The sequence below is a fragment of the Antechinus flavipes genome, chromosome 4 (assembly GCF_016432865.1).
Source record: "Antechinus flavipes isolate AdamAnt ecotype Samford, QLD, Australia chromosome 4, AdamAnt_v2, whole genome shotgun sequence".
Classification (NCBI taxonomy): Eukaryota; Metazoa; Chordata; class Mammalia; order Dasyuromorphia; family Dasyuridae; genus Antechinus; species Antechinus flavipes.
Window position 1 is genome coordinate 365,509,071 of NC_067401.1, and position 18,218 is coordinate 365,527,288.

General features: G+C 32.1%; 1 protein-coding gene across 2 annotated transcripts in view; it reads left to right on the top strand.

The window, feature by feature from the left end:
* Window positions 1-18,218, top strand: part of EPRS1 (glutamyl-prolyl-tRNA synthetase 1) — a 67,901-nt gene that overhangs the window by 4,669 nt on the left and 45,014 nt on the right. For both annotated transcript variants that reach the window (XM_051998266.1, XM_051998267.1), the window contains exons 2-10: window positions 527-611; window positions 9,373-9,472; window positions 10,586-10,742; window positions 12,585-12,724; window positions 12,925-13,019; window positions 14,023-14,149; window positions 15,059-15,251; window positions 15,723-15,894; window positions 17,236-17,469. In XM_051998266.1, coding sequence (XP_051854226.1) covers window positions 527-611; window positions 9,373-9,472; window positions 10,586-10,742; window positions 12,585-12,724; window positions 12,925-13,019; window positions 14,023-14,149; window positions 15,059-15,251; window positions 15,723-15,894; window positions 17,236-17,469 — 1,303 coding nt within the window. The remainder of the gene's footprint in view (window positions 1-526; window positions 612-9,372; window positions 9,473-10,585; window positions 10,743-12,584; window positions 12,725-12,924; window positions 13,020-14,022; window positions 14,150-15,058; window positions 15,252-15,722; window positions 15,895-17,235; window positions 17,470-18,218) is intronic.

Sequence of the window (18,218 nt, forward strand, 5' to 3'; positions counted from 1 at the left end):
CAACTTCACCAACAATTTATTAGTGTCCCAATTTTCCCATATCCTCTCCAACACTTATCATTATCTTTTCCTATCTTAGCCTATCTGAGAGGTGAGAGGTGATACCACAGAGTTGTTTTAATTTGCATTTCTCTGAGTATTAGTTTAGCTAGTGCAGATTCTATTGTCTTTTAAAATGATTTTTACTTATATATTTAGAGACCCAGATTTTAAAGATGAAAGGAACTTAAAGATCACATAGATTTAATCTCTCATTTAACATTTGGGGAAATGAAGGCCCTTGATTTTCCCAAAATCACTCAATTAGTGAATGATAAAGGCAGGTCAAAATTTGAGCTTAAATCCTCCAACCAGAATCTTTCTATTAAGACAAAAGACTGTTTTATAAATAAAAGTCCTTTTTAAAGAATTTCCCTTTTTCTGGGTATATTTGTTTAGAAAATCTTTCAATATGAAAGTTTGATGATTCAGGCTACAAATGTGACCCAATATGAAGAGACTTTAAATTTTCTTCCATTGTTTGCAGGAGCTTTGTTGACAATAGAACATGTTAAAGACAATGTCAAAATTTCAGTTGATGAAGGAAAAGAGAATAGCCTTCGAGTTTCTGAGTAAGTAATTTTTACATTTCTGCCCTCATTATTTAGATTAGCATTTTAAAAATGTTAATTGGGTGTGTGAATTAAAAGCAGTTATTTGTGCATGCTTGAATTCTGTTGCATGATTGTTGGAGATGATATTAAGGAATACAATTATAATGTAAACAACAAATAGAAATATGTTGAGATATCACTCCCAGATTTATCCTTTTGAATGTTCTTTTAAAATCATGTAATTCATTTTTCATAGTCCCATTTAATTGTAGAACATGATTATAATTACTCAAGTTCATATATTCAACATAATATGAGGTATTTTTTTCTCATATCTCTCCTATAAAGGTATTTTATTATTCATTATCAATTTAAATATGTTTTGGTGTCTTTAATTTGGAGATCACAGCGTTAAAAAGTTGTATATGTACATATATTGCTTTATTACATACAGATTCATTAAATAGGATTTCTGACTTCTCAGAGCATATCTCCTGTGTCAAGCCATGCAAATAAAGAGATTGAGGATATAAAGATAAATACAAAACAAGTCAACAGTATGCACTTTCTTGACCATTATAATTAGTCAGTACAGACTCTCCAAAAGGTTCATGATATAACATTCAGAATATAGAATAATGTAGAATATAGGAAAAAACATGACTTGTGATTTTCAGTTAATATTCTTGTTTGCATGTTTCCTAGTGAATAATTTAACTTTCAAAACATTTTGCATTGATCAGTTCTTTAAATCAGCTATTAATTTTTATTTTTGCTTTATAGAATTTTAAAATTATCTTAAATCTTTCAATGTTCTGAATGTTTGAATTGTATTTATATTTCTAAAAAGCTTATGGTTCAGTTGCCTTAAGGGTAATCTTATACATCCATACTTATAAAATTCAATCAAAGATTTTCATTTCCTAAATTCTGGTATCCTACTAATTCATATCTACAATTTCTTTAATTTTATAATTATCATATAAATCATTTTATTTGTTGTTATTAATAATGACACTATATTCCTTTAAGATTTGTGGTGTACCTTGTTTATTTAATTTGAGCCATGTGAGAGAGATTGCTGATAGTATTTTTTCCCTATAAAGATAAAAAATGGGTCCATAAGAGGTCTAGTAACATACTTTCATAATTAGTGAGTATGCTGGGGAATTTTAATCTAAGTCTCCTAGGCTCCTGATCTAACACTCTCTTTTCATGGTTTGACTTAACTTTTTGACCTTCAGCAAACTTTCCAATGGGAAAACTGGCTAAACCACATCATAAGGATAGAGATTGCTACTGATAATGAAGCAGTAATAGCTTTAAAATGGAAAGGAAGCACTTTATGTTGACATTCAATACCATCTCATTATGTAATGGCTAAATAAAATTGATTTCTTATAACAGTAGTACATTTTAAAATGGGAAATGAAATTTAAGAAACATTAGCTAAACTTATTTCCCAATTGGAGTAAATGAATTCCATAACACCAAAAAATAAACTGATTTATTTAGTAACAAGCTGAAAAATCATTTGAGGTATTTCAAATTTGATGATTCTTCAGTTATTAGTTAAATAGTTCTTAAATTCACTTTAAAGAGTAGGCTTTTGAATCTATTTTCTTTGGGATAATTTTATGTGTGAATTGCTTTTAAAGTTTGGCAAACCTTTTCAGAGTGTTCTGAGGTTGTAATCTTTAATCTAGTGTTTTGTTTGAAACCACAATACATATACCTTATATTTATGTGCTATTTTAAGATTTCAAGATCTTTAATTCAGGCCATTAACCTTCTAATAGGGATTTGTGCCGGGTAGACTCTTGGCAACATACTGCTTATTCATTTGTTATATAGTTGAATTATTAATTTGCCATAGTCTCTAAAAATAATCACTTAATTTAGGTATTAGAAGGTTAAAAATTATTTTGACACAGAAGATAAGTCCTATCAACCCCTGTACACAAAGGACATTTCTGGTAAAAATAAAAGCAAAGTAGTGATTATTTACAGAAAAAGGATTTTGTATTCTTAACCTTATAGTTTGATGCTAATGTTTGACTATTGTATTTGACTGGAATTTGTTGCCTTTCTATGTAGATTTTACTTACATTGTTGCAGTCATCCTACATATTGTTCATTTGTATGAACTTCACTTTACATCTCATTTTAAGTCTCCTCATATTTTTCTGAATTCTTCATATTCATTGTACATAACAGACCAGAAATAATTTATTTCATGCATATATCACAGCTTATTCAACTATTTCCTCAATTGTTGAGATACACTTTATTTCCAACTTTTTTTGTGATCCTGAATAATGCTGCCTTGAACCTTTTTTCATAAGAAAAAAATTTTTTTCCCTCCCAATAACATCTATAGGATTCAGTTCAGTAATGGCATTATTGGGTCAAAGAAAAAAAAAAGCCAGATCGTGTTTGATTTAAATTGTCAAGTTAGGTTGCTTGTAGTTTATTCTTGAGACACAAGAGAGTCACTGAAGATTTTTGAGCTGATGATTGACATAGTAAGACAGTGAACTTAGACTATTTGGAGGATGGATTGCAGAGGAAAAAGATTGTAAGTAGGAAGATATAGTAGAAGATTAGAGTAGTCATTTAGGTGAAATGAAATAAGGACCTGAACTAATTTGGTATGAACAGAGGAATAGGGGACAGGATATGTAAGAATTGACAAGATTTAGAAGCTGAATATGGGAATTGAGGGAAAGTGAAGAGGCAAGAATGTTTAAGCTAAGTGATTGAAAGGATGATGGCACCCTGAATAAAAATAAGTTTGCAGGAGGGAAGAATTTTGGGGTAGAATGCAGACTTCTGTTTAAGTCTACAACTAAGTTTAAGTATATAACACAACTTTAATATATCCACATGGAGATTTCTAACAGATTAGTTGTTGATAAGGGATTGAAGCTTAGAAGCAAAATGAGGCCTGCAATCATAAACTTGGGAGTCAGATGCATCAAATGATAATTAAACCCAGAGGACCTAAAGAGATCCCAGAGAGTATAATAAATAGGAAAGTGGTTCTGAGAATGAGCCTTCAGAAATGCCAAAGATGTATGTCATGGATGATGATCTGCCAAAGTGACTTTCCTAAAGCATAGGTCTAAAAATGTTAACTCCTATAAAAATAAGTCCCTATGACTTTCTTTTAAACTTCTGTGTTTGATAATAAAAAACTCTTTACAATTTGATTTTAACCTACTATTCACCCTTATATATTATTACCCTTGCACTGTCTGGCTGTGCCCTGTGATTGGAATATATTCCCTCTTTGTTTTTATACTTTAGAATTCCATGTCATCACCACCTTTGACATTGTCTTTCCTAATCATCCTTCTCACTGCCTTTCCCCACAAATTTATTTTGAATTTATTTTGTATATCCTTATATATACCTTGTTTTATATTATAAATGTATTTATATGGATTCTTGGTCTAGTGTCTCTGTTTTTAAAATGTGAGTTTTTATTATGCTTTTTAAAAACTCTGCCAAGCATAATCAATGTGAATATATGTTTGGAAAAATTACATATATTTAACCTATATTGAATTACTTGCTGTCTGTGGGGAGGAAGGGAGGGAGAAAAATTTGGAACACAAGGTTTTGCAAGGGTGAATGTTGAAAACTATCTTTGCATGTGTTCTGAAAATAAAAAGCTTTTATTAAGAAAACAAACAAACTCTGTCAAGTTTCTCTTGGGTTTAACATTCAATCATACTATTCTTTGAGTCTAGTCCTTCAGTCACATTCATTCCTACCATAAATTAGTATCCTCTAAGCCACAGCTCTTACTTATAATGAAGATTTTGCCACTGACTTGCAGAAATTCATTTATATTGTGTCTGTGGTACTCCAACTGCTATTCTCATAACCCTGTCAGAGAAGGAAACAAGGTTTTGGCATTGCTATTTTAATGTCTTTCTATTTCATCTCCTTTTCTGATCACCCTCCCCCCCTTTATTATAGTTCTTTGTACTTTATTTCTTTTTATAATTATTATTGCTTAAGAAGAAAAATTTCAATGGAAGAAGAAAAAAGAATTACATGTAAAATTGTGAACTCCAATAAGTTTGGAACTTATTAAAGTACATATTAAGTTTAACAAAACCTCCTGTATCTCCTGATATAGTTCTCTAATGTTTTTATTATGTTCTTTTACTCCTTTTAACCTATTTTTAAAATTCACGTTCACCTTCCAATAGGGGTAGGCAAACTATGACCTAAGGGCCAATTACAGCCCAGTAGTTTTCTTTTTTTTCTTTTTTTTTTTTTTAATAACTTTTTATTGACAGAACCCATGTCAGGGTAATTTTTTACAACATTATCCCTTGCACTCACTTCTGTTCCGATTTTTCCCCTCCCTCTCTCCACCCCCTCCCCCAGATAGCAAGCAGTCCTTTATATGTTAAATAGGTTACAGTATATCCTAGATACAATATATGTGTGCAGAACCGAACAGTTCTCTTGTTGCACAGGGAGAATTGGATGCAGAAGGTATAAATAACCCAGAAAGAAAAATAAAAATGCAAGCAGTTTACATTCATTTCCCAGTGTTTTTTCTTTGGGTGTAGCTGCTTCTATCCATCCTTGATCAATTGAAACTGAGTTAGATCTCTTTGTCGAAGAAATCCACTTCCATCAGAATACACCCTCATACAGTATCGTTGTTGAGGTATATGATGATCTCCTGGTTCTTCTCATTTCACTTAGCATCAGTTCATGTAAGTCTCGCCAATCCTCTCTGTATTCATCCTGCTGGTCATTCCTTACAGAACAATAATATTCCATAACATTCATATACCACAGTTTACTCAACCATTCTCCAATTGATGGGCATCCATTCATTTTCCAGCTTACTACAAGCAAGACTGCCCTAAACATTTTGGCACATACAGGTCCCTTTCCCTTCTTTAGTATCTCTTTGGGGTATAAGCCCAGTAGAAACACTGATGGATCAAAGGATATGCACAGTTTGATAACTTTTTGAGCATAGTTCCAAATTGCTCTCCAGAATGGCTGGATGTGTTCACAATTCCACCAACAATGTATCAGTGCCCTTATTTTCCCACATCCCCTCCAACATTCTGCATTGTCTTTCCCTCTCATTCTAGCCAATCTGACGGGTGTGTTGTAGTATCTCAGAGTTGTCTTAATTTGCATTTCTCTGATTAATAATGATTTGGAGCATATTTTATATGTCTAGAAATAGTTTCAATGTCTTCGTCTGAGAATTGTCTGTTCATATTCTTTGACCATTTATCAATTGAAGAATGGCTTGATTTCTTATAAATTAGAGTCAGTTCTCTATATATTTGGAAATGAGGCCTTTATCAGAACTTTTGACCGTAAAAATGCTTTCCCAGTTTATTGTTTCCCTTCTAATCTTGTCTGCATTAATTTTGTTTGTACAAAAACTTTTCAATTTGATATAATCAAAATTTTCTATTTTGTAGTCAGTAGTGATCTCTAGTTCTTCTTTGGTCATAAATTCCTTCTTCCACAGGTCTGAGAGGTAAACTATCCTATGCTCCTCCAATTTATTTATAATCTCATTCTTTATGCCTAGGTCATGAACTCATTTTGACTTTATCTTAGTGTATGGTGTTACGTATTGGTCAATGCCTAGTTTCTGCCATACTAATTTCCAGTTTTCCCAGCAATTTTTGTCAAATAATGCGTTCTTATCCCAAATATTGGTGTCTTTGGGTTTGTCAAACACTAGATTATTAAAGTTATTAGCTTTTTTGTCCTTTGAACCTAATCTATTCCATTGATCAACTAGTCAATTTCTTAACCAATACCAGATGGTTTTAGTAACCACTGCCTTTATAATATAATTTTAGATCTGGTATAGCTAGGCCACCTTCATTTGATTTTTTTTTTCATTAATTCCCTTGAAATTCTTGACCTTTTGTTTTTCCATATGAACTTTGTTGTTATTTTTTCTAGGTCATCAAAATAGTTTTTTGGGAGACTGATTGGTATAACGCTAAATAAATAGATTAATTTAGGTAGTATTGTCATCTTTATTATATGTCCTCGCCCAATCCAAGAGCATTTAATATTTTTCCAGTTGGTTAGATCAGACTTAATTTGTATGGAAAGTGTTTTGTAGTTTTGCTTATAAAGTTTCTGATTTTCCCTTGGCAGATAGATTCCTAAATATTTTATACAATCAGTAGTTACTTTAAATGGAATTTCTCTTTGTAACTCTGTTGGGTTTTGTTAGTGATAGATAAGAATGCTGATGCCTTTTGTGGGTTTATTTGGTACCTAGTAGTTTTCTAACCCCTGAAATTCTGTCAGAAATTATTCATCTGTATGAAATTGAAACTATTACCACTCACATGAAAGAGTGTTCCAAATCACTATTGATCAGAGAAATGCAAATTAAGACAACTCTGAGATATGACTACACACCTGTCAGATTGGCTAAGATGACAGGAAAAAATAATGATGAATGTTGGAGGGGATGCGGGAAAACGGGGACACTGATGCATTGTTGGTGGAGTTGTGAACGAACCCAACCATTCTGGAGAGCAATCTGGAATTATGCCCAAAAAGTTATCAAACTGTGCATACCCTTTGATCCAGCAGTGTTTCTATTGGGCTTATATCCCAAAGAAATACTAAAAAAAGGAAAGGGACCTGTATGTGCCAAAATGTTTGTAGCAGCCCTGTTTGTAGTGGCTAGAAACTGGAAAATGAATGGATGCCCATCAATTGGAGAATGGCTGGGTAAATTGTGGTATATGAATATTATGGAATATTATTGTTCTATAAGAAATGACCAACAGGATGAATACAGAGAGGCTTGGAGAGACCTACATGGACTGATGCTAAGTGAGATGAGCAGAACCAGGAGATCATTATACACTTCGACAACGATATTGTATGAGGATGTATTCTGATGGAAGTGGATTTCTATGACAAAGAGACCTAACTGAGTTTCAATGGATAAATGATGGACAGAAACAGCTACACCCAAAGAAGGAACACTGGGAAACGAATGTGAACTATTTGCATTTTTGATTTTCTTCCCGAGTTATTTTTACCTTCTGAATCCAATTCTCCCTGTGCAACAGCAGAACTGTTCGGTTCTGCAAATATGTATTGTATCTAGGATATACTGCAACATATTTAACATATATAGGACTGCTTGCCATCTTGGGGGGGGGAGGGGTAGAGAGAGGGAGGGGAAAAAACGAAACATAAGCGAGTGCAAGAGATAATGTTGTAAAAAATTACCCTGGCATGGATTCTGTCAATGCAAAGTTATTATTAAATAAAATAAAGTTTAAAAAAAAAAAGAAATTATTCATCTGTGTTTGAAGATTCTTTATTCTTAGTATTTTTTTTTTAATCAGGACATATACCTGTCAGCAGGCTGAGGCATTTCATTTTTTTCCCCCATGATTTCCCAAATATAATAAATCTCTTATTTAAAATAAACAAACAGAAAAGGGATTGCTCTTGTACTTTCACTAATATTTCCTAGGTAAGAAAAGTATCCATATCAATTCAGTTCAGCTAGGTGGCAAGATGAATAGAGAGCTTTTCCTAGATTTGGGCAGACCTGACTTCAAATTCATCCTCCCACAATTATAAGTTGTGTGACCCTGGGCAAATCACATACCTTAAATTTTTTCAGTGTAAAATGGGAATAATAATAACACCTGCCAAAGTTGTTACAACAATAAAATGAGATATTATTTGTTAAAGCCATGTAAATTATAGTTATCATTATTGTTATTGTTATTATCATTAGGTTGACATTTTCCCTTCAGTCCCTAGTTTTGGAGGATTGTGTAGATTAGAAGCATTCAACTCACTGCAAGCTGCCAACAAAATTTGGGCTGTTGTGGTGATAAATGTTTCATAATTTTTCATTCACTTCTGACTCGTCCCTTCTCTTGGCAAAGATAGAGGAGTGGTTTGCCATTCCCTTCTTCATCTCATTTTTCAGATAATGTAACTGAGGCAAAAAGGGTTTAGTAACTTGACCAGAGTCACATAGCTGTTAAATTTCTGAGACTGGATTAGAATTCAGGAAGATGAGTCTTCCAGATTCTACACCTGTCACTTTATCCACTGCACTACCTAGCTACCCTGCTCTGGAGCTGAAACAGATTAAAATGTAATTGGGAAATATTTAACAAAATATAAAAATAGAATGCAATATAGATGATGCTAATTTGTTTTTCTAAGTCATTATACAACCTTTCTATTTGAGTTTGACACTCTTCTAGGGCACTGAGAGGTTAAGTAACTTGCTCTGTATCCCATAACCAATATATGTAAGAGGTGGGACTTGGAACTCAGATCTCCCTGGTTTTGAAGCTAGATCCCTATCCACTGTGATACACAGTCTCTCATAATTAATAAATAAACATCTATATTTTTCAACACATTTATATAAAAACCAGTTTCCTAGAGATTGTTTTGTTATTTTCATGATTTATAGACACAGAGAAATTGTTATGTAATAAATTCCATTAAATTGATCCTGGAATCAACAAATGGTTATGGCAACAGATTTTAGGGCCATAACTTTTTATTTGGCACACTGAGGCACATTACAGAAACTTTAAAAAATTTAATTGTGTTTCAAAACTAAGCCATTGCAGAACAGAGTGAAATGTAGAGGGTGAAGAAGATGATTCTATTAGTTGAATTTATTTTACTAATTGTTCACATAACAAGTCTTCAAGTTGGTGGTAGCCAAATGGCTAAAATAGCATTGTTTTCTTACTTGTAGCAATGTTACATTCACTGATGTGAATTCTATACTTCGCTACTTGGCTAGAGTTGCAACTTCAGCCGGGTTGTATGGCTGTAACCTGATGGAGCACACTGAAGTAAGTCATCAACAATCTTTGTGATTTTTTATTATCTTGCATTTGTTCTTATTTGAGCATTTCATTATTCTTACCTTTATTTGATGTAGCATTTTTATAGTTAGAATCATAACACCTAGAATACTGAATTTGTGACTTTTTCTTGTTTCCCTATCTCTTTCCTCCTACCCCAATTGTTCTATTTATATTTGGATTTTCTATTACTTCTTCTAAAAATGCTGATGCTTTTTGCTGGTTTTACTAATGCCTTACGTTTTTGCATTATAGTTGTTTTTTTATTTTCCCTCACAGATTTAGCCCTCTTTCACTATAAAGAAAAAAAATTACAAAAATCCAGTACAAAGACCAGGATTGAGAATATCTACAATATTCTGCTCTAATAATAGAAAGGTCAAAAAGAGAAGGTTTGGATGAGCTATGAGAAATAGGATAGAGAATCAATTAGGGAGGTATAATGGATTGTCTTACTTTAGTGAAGATCCAGTTAAGATTCTATAATAGATAACCTGTTCACATGGTTGTTTGATAAACACTTCCTTCAAAAAATTAGTTAAAAAAGTTAAGGGAATACTCTTGTAGCACAAAAAAGCATTTGATATAAATTAGCATAAAATACTTTTAGCACATTATCGCTATTCAGAAAGGCCTTGACTCATGCCAAAATTTCTGGCATTATTGATGGAGATTTTTATGATTTTTGGATTTAATGATTCCCTGCTATCCTCTCTACCTTCCTCTCCTCATTTTTGATTCTGTATTTCTTATTATGAAATTTAAGTTCAGATCATTTTAAAGTCCTTTACCTTTTTCCATATCTACAATAAGAATTCTGTTAAATTTGTGTGGATAGATCTGTTTTGCAGTGATAACTTCTTAGATATTTATGCTTTTTAGAAGCAAGGAGGAGTAATCTTTCCATGCTCCTTCTTATAGTAATAGTCTGATATTTAGTAAGCAACGCTAGTGTGATTTCCCTAGATAAAAAAAACAGAGCTCACAAAATCTTAACTGTTGAGTTGCCTTTTTAGATAGACTTTCTTTGTGATGGTTTAAACAAATAATTAGTGTTGGAATGTCATGTACTCTCATCTCTTCCTTTTTCTCTTTTGCCAGATTGACCATTGGTTGGAATTCAGTGTTACAAAATTATCTTCTTGTACGTTGTTTAATACAGCAGTAAGTGAACTTAATCACTGTCTGTCACTGAGAACATACTTAGTTGGAAACTCATTGAGCTTAGCAGACCTGTGTGTTTGGGCCACACTAAAAGGTATATCTGGTTTTCTTTTTTTTAAGCACTTTAAATTTTCAATTACTTCATGCCATTAACTAATCATTTCTTCTCAGCTTTTTAATTCCATTGTTAACAGGAAAATTTAAGGTGTAATAATTTGGGTTCTTTTACTTTGAAATGAAGATTACCTTGATGAACATCATAAAGAGTATTTTGCTATTTTCCACATTAACATTCAAATTTTTCTAGCCTAATTAATAATTTTCAAGCAATAATTTCACCATCAGATATATATATATATATATGTATGTATATCATGTGAGAGGCCCCAACAGGTGCCACACCAAGACACTCAATCAGAACAATAACAATCAGCTTATAATCATCTAATTGGGGGAAACAAAAAGAAGATACCTCTTGTTCTTAAAAACGTGAGAAGGGGTGTGTGTGTGTGTGTGTGTGTGTGTGTGTGTGTGTGTGTGTGTGTGATATGAATAGCTCCTCCAGTGGGATGTTCTCTTTTTCTGATGGCCTTATCTAGGTACTTCACTTGCTCCCCTCCCTCTGCTTTTCTTACCTCTGATAATTTCTCTCTATTCCCCTTTTTCAAATCAACAAAATGATGAATAGCAAAGTCCTGTTAAAGGAGGTGTTAATGCAACCTTCCAGATTTGGACTAGACTTTAAGATTTTTATATTCCTGACTATTCAGATGTAAAATGAAATCATTCCTTAGATACTTTTGCTCTATATGAAATAAATACATAATTAGAAGGGAATGAAAAAAAGTATGAGTAAAAGGAAAGTTGTTTGAAGGTGATCTAGATTATGCTAGTAGAACACTGACTTTTATGAAGTCTTACCAAGAAGAAAAGCCTTTGAACATGGGCTTAAGGACAAGTGTGGAGAAACTCACCAACAAGTTAGTCAAGTGGATTTCTTAACTAGGGCAACTCATGGACTATTGTCTTCTAAGATGTTGAAGACTGATAATCTATGTAGTGGCAACATCACAGACCCTTTAAGTCTTGTTTTGGAGGGGTTTTTTTTGTGAGGTAGTTGGGGTTAAGTGACTTGTCCAGGGTTACACAGCTAGAAAGTGTTAAGTATCTGAGTTCAGATTTGAACTCTGGTCCTCCTGACTCCAAGACTGGTATTATATCCATTGCACCATCTTGCTGCACCTCTCCCAGCTTCCCTTAAAGCCTTAAGGAACCATTGTGCCTGTGACTTTTACTAAATGTTCCTTAGAGTGGCTAGGAGTACATTCAGAATGACTAGAAGCATTACATAATAATAATTATTATTCTGTGTATGTCATAGAAGCATCTGATGAGTTATTCATATCTGAGAAAATGGTTTAAGATCATTAGTAAATTTTTAGAAAGAAATTAAAGGATACATATTTACTTAATACAGTGCTTTAGTATTTAACTTTGATGTTAATACTGATAAAATTTAATGGCCAAGGTTATTTATAATGAGTTGAGCTATCATTGGTAAGTATTCATTAAGTGCCTACTTTGTTTCAGGTGCATAAATACAAAGAATGGCATAATTCTGCTTGTTTAAAGTCTGATGGAAGAGATAAACAGAAGCTATCTTATTCTCAGAATTGTTCTCATTGGAGTGCTGGTTTGATGTGTATTGTGGGGACCTCAAAAAAGTTCAGTTAGGCAAAATACATATTGCTGGACTCATAACTTTCCTAAATCATTCATGTTTTATAAACCTAGCAAAAATGTCACAATGTCTTAAATAGTCTACAATTTACAATCCATTAGAGATGTACTGTTTTCATTGATTTAGCTGCCTTAAGTTGAGTCATTTTGAAATTGCAAGGTTAGTGAATTGTTTAAAATATGTATTTGTTGACAGGAAATAATAAATGGCAGGAGCAATTGAAAGAGAATATGGCTCCACTTCACGTAAAACGCTGGTTTGGCTTTCTTGAAGCTCAACGTGCATTTCAGTCAGTTGGTACCAAATGGAATGTTGCTGTACCAAAAATCAAAGTGGTAAGCAGAATTATAGTTATTTGGTACTGCTTAAAGAAAAAAAAATACTGTGAATAAGATTCGAGTGATGTTAAACAGAATTACTTTGTATTTATTGCATATTTTCTTTTCCTGGAGGATTTTGTACTTTGCAGACTTCAGTGATTTTATTGGTTGAATGGGCAAAACAGCTAACTCTGTAAGTTTTCATTTGTTTTAAGGCAACCGAAAAGAAACAGGATGTTGGAAAATTTGTTGAGCTTCCAGGTGCAGAGATGGGTAAGGTTGTGGTCAGATTCCCTCCTGAGGCCAGTGGGTAAGCTAATGTTATTAAGAATCATTTGCATGATTAAGATCAAATAAGTCAAATTCAACTTTTTAAAAAATTGTCCCTTATAAGTTAATATATATGGAACATCATATTTATTAAATTAAGATATGCCAGAGGCAGTTTTAGATGAGATAATTTCTAAATAGATGCTTTTCCCCCTGGTTTAAAAAAAGTGAGGGACATTATTTAGGCAGATTTTTAAAATATATTGGAAAACTCTGGAAATGAAAAATTGCATCTGTTTCCAATTTGAACTTTAGTTGCAAAACTATTCTAGTATAATAAAGATTTTGTCCCTTTAATCCTTTTTCTCATCTATGATTCATTCATTATTTGCTGCCTACTAAGATGTCTTTTATAGGATAATGCTAGTAGTGACAGTCATCTCTGTTCAGGTGTAGCTCTATTTTCAAGATGAATGAGAGATAATAATGACTAGAATCAAAGTGTCTGTTAATAACTAAAATTTCTAATAAGAAAAATCCTTCAGCCATTTGTGGTTCTTGTTTGTTCTACATTTCTTTGTAGTCAGTTTCCAAGAGGTGAAGAACATATCAAATAAGGCTTTTTCCTTCCTAATATAGGACAAGCAGCAGAATAGGCAGCCTATGTCAGTACCATCAAATTATGATTACATGCAATATTGGGTGGGAGTAAAGTTAGCAATGTGCCTCCAACTTTTTATAACTTACTTTTTTGCATTAATTCAAAAATTACATTAAGTGTATAATATTTATATACATATCTTTTAATAAAAATACATATATTTAATTTAATAATGTTGTAGTCTTTTAATCCTGTTAATATTATGTATATGTGTATACGTATATTTATATATACCCTTTTATTAGAATGATCACAATATAAGCAGACCAACTTTTATAAAGTTTTTTTAAGTTTGTTCTCATGCACTTCAAAGGGGTCTGCCAATTTAAAGTAATTTTAAAAAACATGTCAATGAAGTTTCTTTGAAATGTTTCTATTTTAGTTACTTACATATTGGACATGCAAAAGCTGCTCTTCTAAACCAGCACTACCAGGTTAACTTTAAAGGGAAACTAATCATGAGGTTTGATGACACAAATCCAGAAAAAGAGAAGGAAGATTTTGAAAAGGTAAATTAAGTGTAGTGTTGGATAAGTTCATTATAATTAGAGCTGACCTAGGGCTTTTCATGGCCCTTAACTTTAAATGATGGCAGTCCTTTTATCTTTTTATTTCCCACATTATATTTCTCAAATTCAGATGGAGAGATAATGAACTTCAGTACACATAACTTATTTTTCCATTTCTTCAAGTCTTTTATGTTTTATGCTAAATATGATAAGAAATAGAATTTTGCATTCCTTTTTATATACTTTTTTGCTTTCAATGGAAAATTGCCTTAAAGTAGAAATAAAACCCTCAATAAGTAGGTAAAAAAATGTAAAAGTTTCTCAGTATCTTTTTTGTCATCTTCATTCAGAAGCTCAGAAGCTTCATGTCTTCAGTGGAGAGAGGTAAACTCATCCTTGTCAAGTTGATATTCAGTAATTGCTCAGAGTAATTAATAATCCCTGTCATGAAGTCATGTCTTTATCAGAAAGGAATGAGTTGGGTAATATAATAAACATTTCTTACATTTTTTTCTGACATTCTTTTCTCTTTCTCTTCTTTCACTCATTGCACATTACTTAATTTTTTGCCAAATAATCTTGATTTTGGAGTCAGAGGACCTAAGTTGAGATTTTTGCTCTTCCTGTGTAACCCATGGGAAAACTACTTATCTACCTTTGGCCTCCATTTTCTCATCACCAAATAGATGATTGAATTAGATTAAATGACCTTGGTAGTCTCTCTAATTTATTCAGGCTGTATAACAGGGACTCAAATATATTGTATCCTTATGGCTTCTATTGGTTATACTAATAGAAGCACTTGTATCAGTGCTTGACTAGTCAAGGGAAATTCAATTAAAAGGGATAGTAACTTTGTATGTTTATTGGACTTATAAAACTGAAGTTTGTTTGGGTTTCATATTTCAGGTTATCTTGGAGGATGTGGCTATGTTGCATATCAAGCCAGATCAATTTACTTATACATCAGATCATTTTGAAATAATAATGAAATATGCAGAAAAACTTATTCAGGAAGGAAAAGCTTATGTAGATGATACCCCTGCAGAAGAAATGAAAGCAGAACGTGAACAGAGGATGGAATCTAAACATAGGAACAATTGTAAGATGCATTTGGTCCTTTATACATCTAACTTACTCTACGTTTGTGAAATGTACTAATCTTTTTGTTTTATTAAAAATAGTAGTGCTACCTTGAATGTATTTTTCAATTCAAATGCATTAATTTTCTCTCTATGTCAGAATAATTTAAAAATGCTTCCTGCCTGTATGACCTCAAGGAAGTTCCTTAACCTTGAGTCTCAGTTTTCTTTGGACCAAAATGACTTCTAAGGTCTCTTGTAGCTCTATCTATATGATCTTCTGATGCTAAAAAGAAAAAATATCTGCTTCAGTACCAGAGATTGAAGCAGTTTAGTTACCTATTGATGTGATATCAATCAGTTTTACGAACTCTCTTTTTTTCTTTTTCGTAAAAAACCTGAACTACTATGGAATATGTTGATAGTATTTGAAAAGAAATTTGAGCCAAATTAGTAATGCTTTGGTTGAACTATATATCTTTATTCACTAGCCATTGAGAAGAATCTACAAATGTGGGAAGAAATGAAAAAAGGAACTCCATTTGGTCAGACCTGCTGCTTAAGAGCAAAAATTGATATGAGTAGTAATAATGGGTGCATGCGGGACCCAACTCTTTACCGTTGCAAAATTCAACCACATCCACGAACTGGAAATAGATATAAGTAAGTTCATTTCTTTAATGCTCAGAGTATTTCCTTATGTTTTTTTCCCTTTCATATCAAGTAACACCTAAATACCTGTAGTGAGTTATTTGTATGTATCCTTTAGTTTGTATTTCCTAGTGAAGCACATCCAGATTTCTCTTAACTAACATTGAGGAGGACTAAAGAACCTTCACTAAAAACCTTGATTTGTTTCTGATTTTTAGAGTTTAAAAAAATCAAATTGAGGAATAAAATACGAACAGCACAAACTTGGTTAATTTTCTTTTTCCTTTATTTGCTTTAAATTTGGAAGGGAGCTACTAAGATGCTAATTATTGATTCCTTGGGTATGTAAATTGTAAAAAATTAAATTGAAATGAACATGGAATGAAATTGATTTTTCAGAAATTCAAAAGGAGTTAATTTTTCCCTTTCCCTCATTTCCTCTATTCAGTCATATGTGTCTTACCAAATTTACCTCTATCTTAGCATAGGTCCATATAATCTCATGCCTGGACTATAGCAATATATCTCTTGAATGTATTAGTTAATATTATAATTTATATTATGGAAGGATAGGGAGTAAATGTTTGGCTTTTTGGTAGAATTATTTGCTTTATTAATTTTAGTTTTGTAAGATTGCCTTTGGAAATCTTATAAATGTGTTCATACCCCATTTTGATTATTTTTGAAAATTTAAGAATTGTTACTTACACGGTTTCTCTAATATTCTGTGATTGGCTACTCTAATGTAGTAATAATGTTTTAAGTTTTAATAGAGTTCAAATTAAAACCATCTGGTAAACGTTTTTGTTTTAATAAAAGTTTTCAAAAGAAATATTTAAAATTTATTTACTTTACCCTATTTTTTAATCATTTAATATGTTGGCATAGAAACATTTTTCTCTGCCTGGTTGATGAAGTCATTTAGATCTTTAATCCTAACAAAGTTGAATTGCTTGGAATAGCAGTACTAGAGAACATCAATGACAGCTTTCTTAAATGATTATGACGTGGCACCTGCTAGTTATTGCTTGTTTCGATTCTATATAACACATCAAGGACCAAAAGTACTAGCCCATTATTATAGACTTTGCTAAGTGAGATATAAGTGAGAAGTAATCCCGAAGTTCATTTTACTGCTTTATATTGAGGATAAGTTGAATTTGTACACTCAAAAAGTGATCAGTTTTGAGCAAATGTGGCTTAGGTTCCTGGGAAATCAAGAAATTATGTTTGTTTTTATCCAATCCATTATTTAGGAAAAACGCTCATTTAATTAATATTATTCTTTCATCTAGAATAAAGGTTGTAAGGATGTTTTTTGTTGATTAAAAAAAATTCTTTCTTTTTTCCTAGCATTTATCCTACATATGATTTTGCCTGCCCCATAGTTGATAGCATTGAAGGTGTTACACATGCTCTGAGGACAACAGAATATCATGATAGAGATGAACAGTTTTATTGGATTATTGAAGCATTGGGCATAAGAAGACCATATATTTGGGAATATAGTCGTCTAAATTTAAACAACACCGTTTTATCTAAAAGAAAGCTCACGTGGTTTGTCAATGAAGGACTAGTTGACGGATGGTATGTTTTATGTTACCCGGAATTGATGGAAAACATACAAATGAATACAGTTTACTAACCATATATGTATGATTTCTATGGTAAAGAAATCTATGTGTGTATATATATTTAAAACAATTTTTATTGTTTAGTTTTTACACTACATATTTCCATTGCTTCCAAGAAAACTTTTTTTTAAATTAACAGTTAAAATAAAAAAGGGAAAAGAATTTTAACAGCAAAGTTTGGCATTTGTAAATAAATGAAAATGAAAATATTATAAAAAAGTAACCTTTCTGATCTTTTCTCATCTACAAAATGAGAAATGATATATGCATTTTGTTTCATGGTATTGTTGTGAGACTTTTTCCTGTGAATTGTTAAGGATGATAATAAATAGAACTATCCTAAATGCAATCTGTTTGATATGGACTGCTACATATATTATGTTAGGGTCATTCTAGGCATGCTGTTAATATAGGTTATATATCCTAAATTAAATAGGACAGGCCTAAGTACTCATATATATGTTGTATGAAATGCATATCCATGTATGTGGATGAAAGTGCTGGTACTGTCTAGTGGAACATATCTGAGTACAAACCTTCTAGGATACTACCTCAATCCAAGTTGGTTTAGGTTTTGAAATCCAAAAGGACTTCTTATTTTGAGGTCCATTTTGGAACAAGTCTTTAATGTTTTCTTATTATAGTAATGATTATTTCATATGAAGGTATAGTTTGTCTAATCAATGCTATTCATTCTACAAG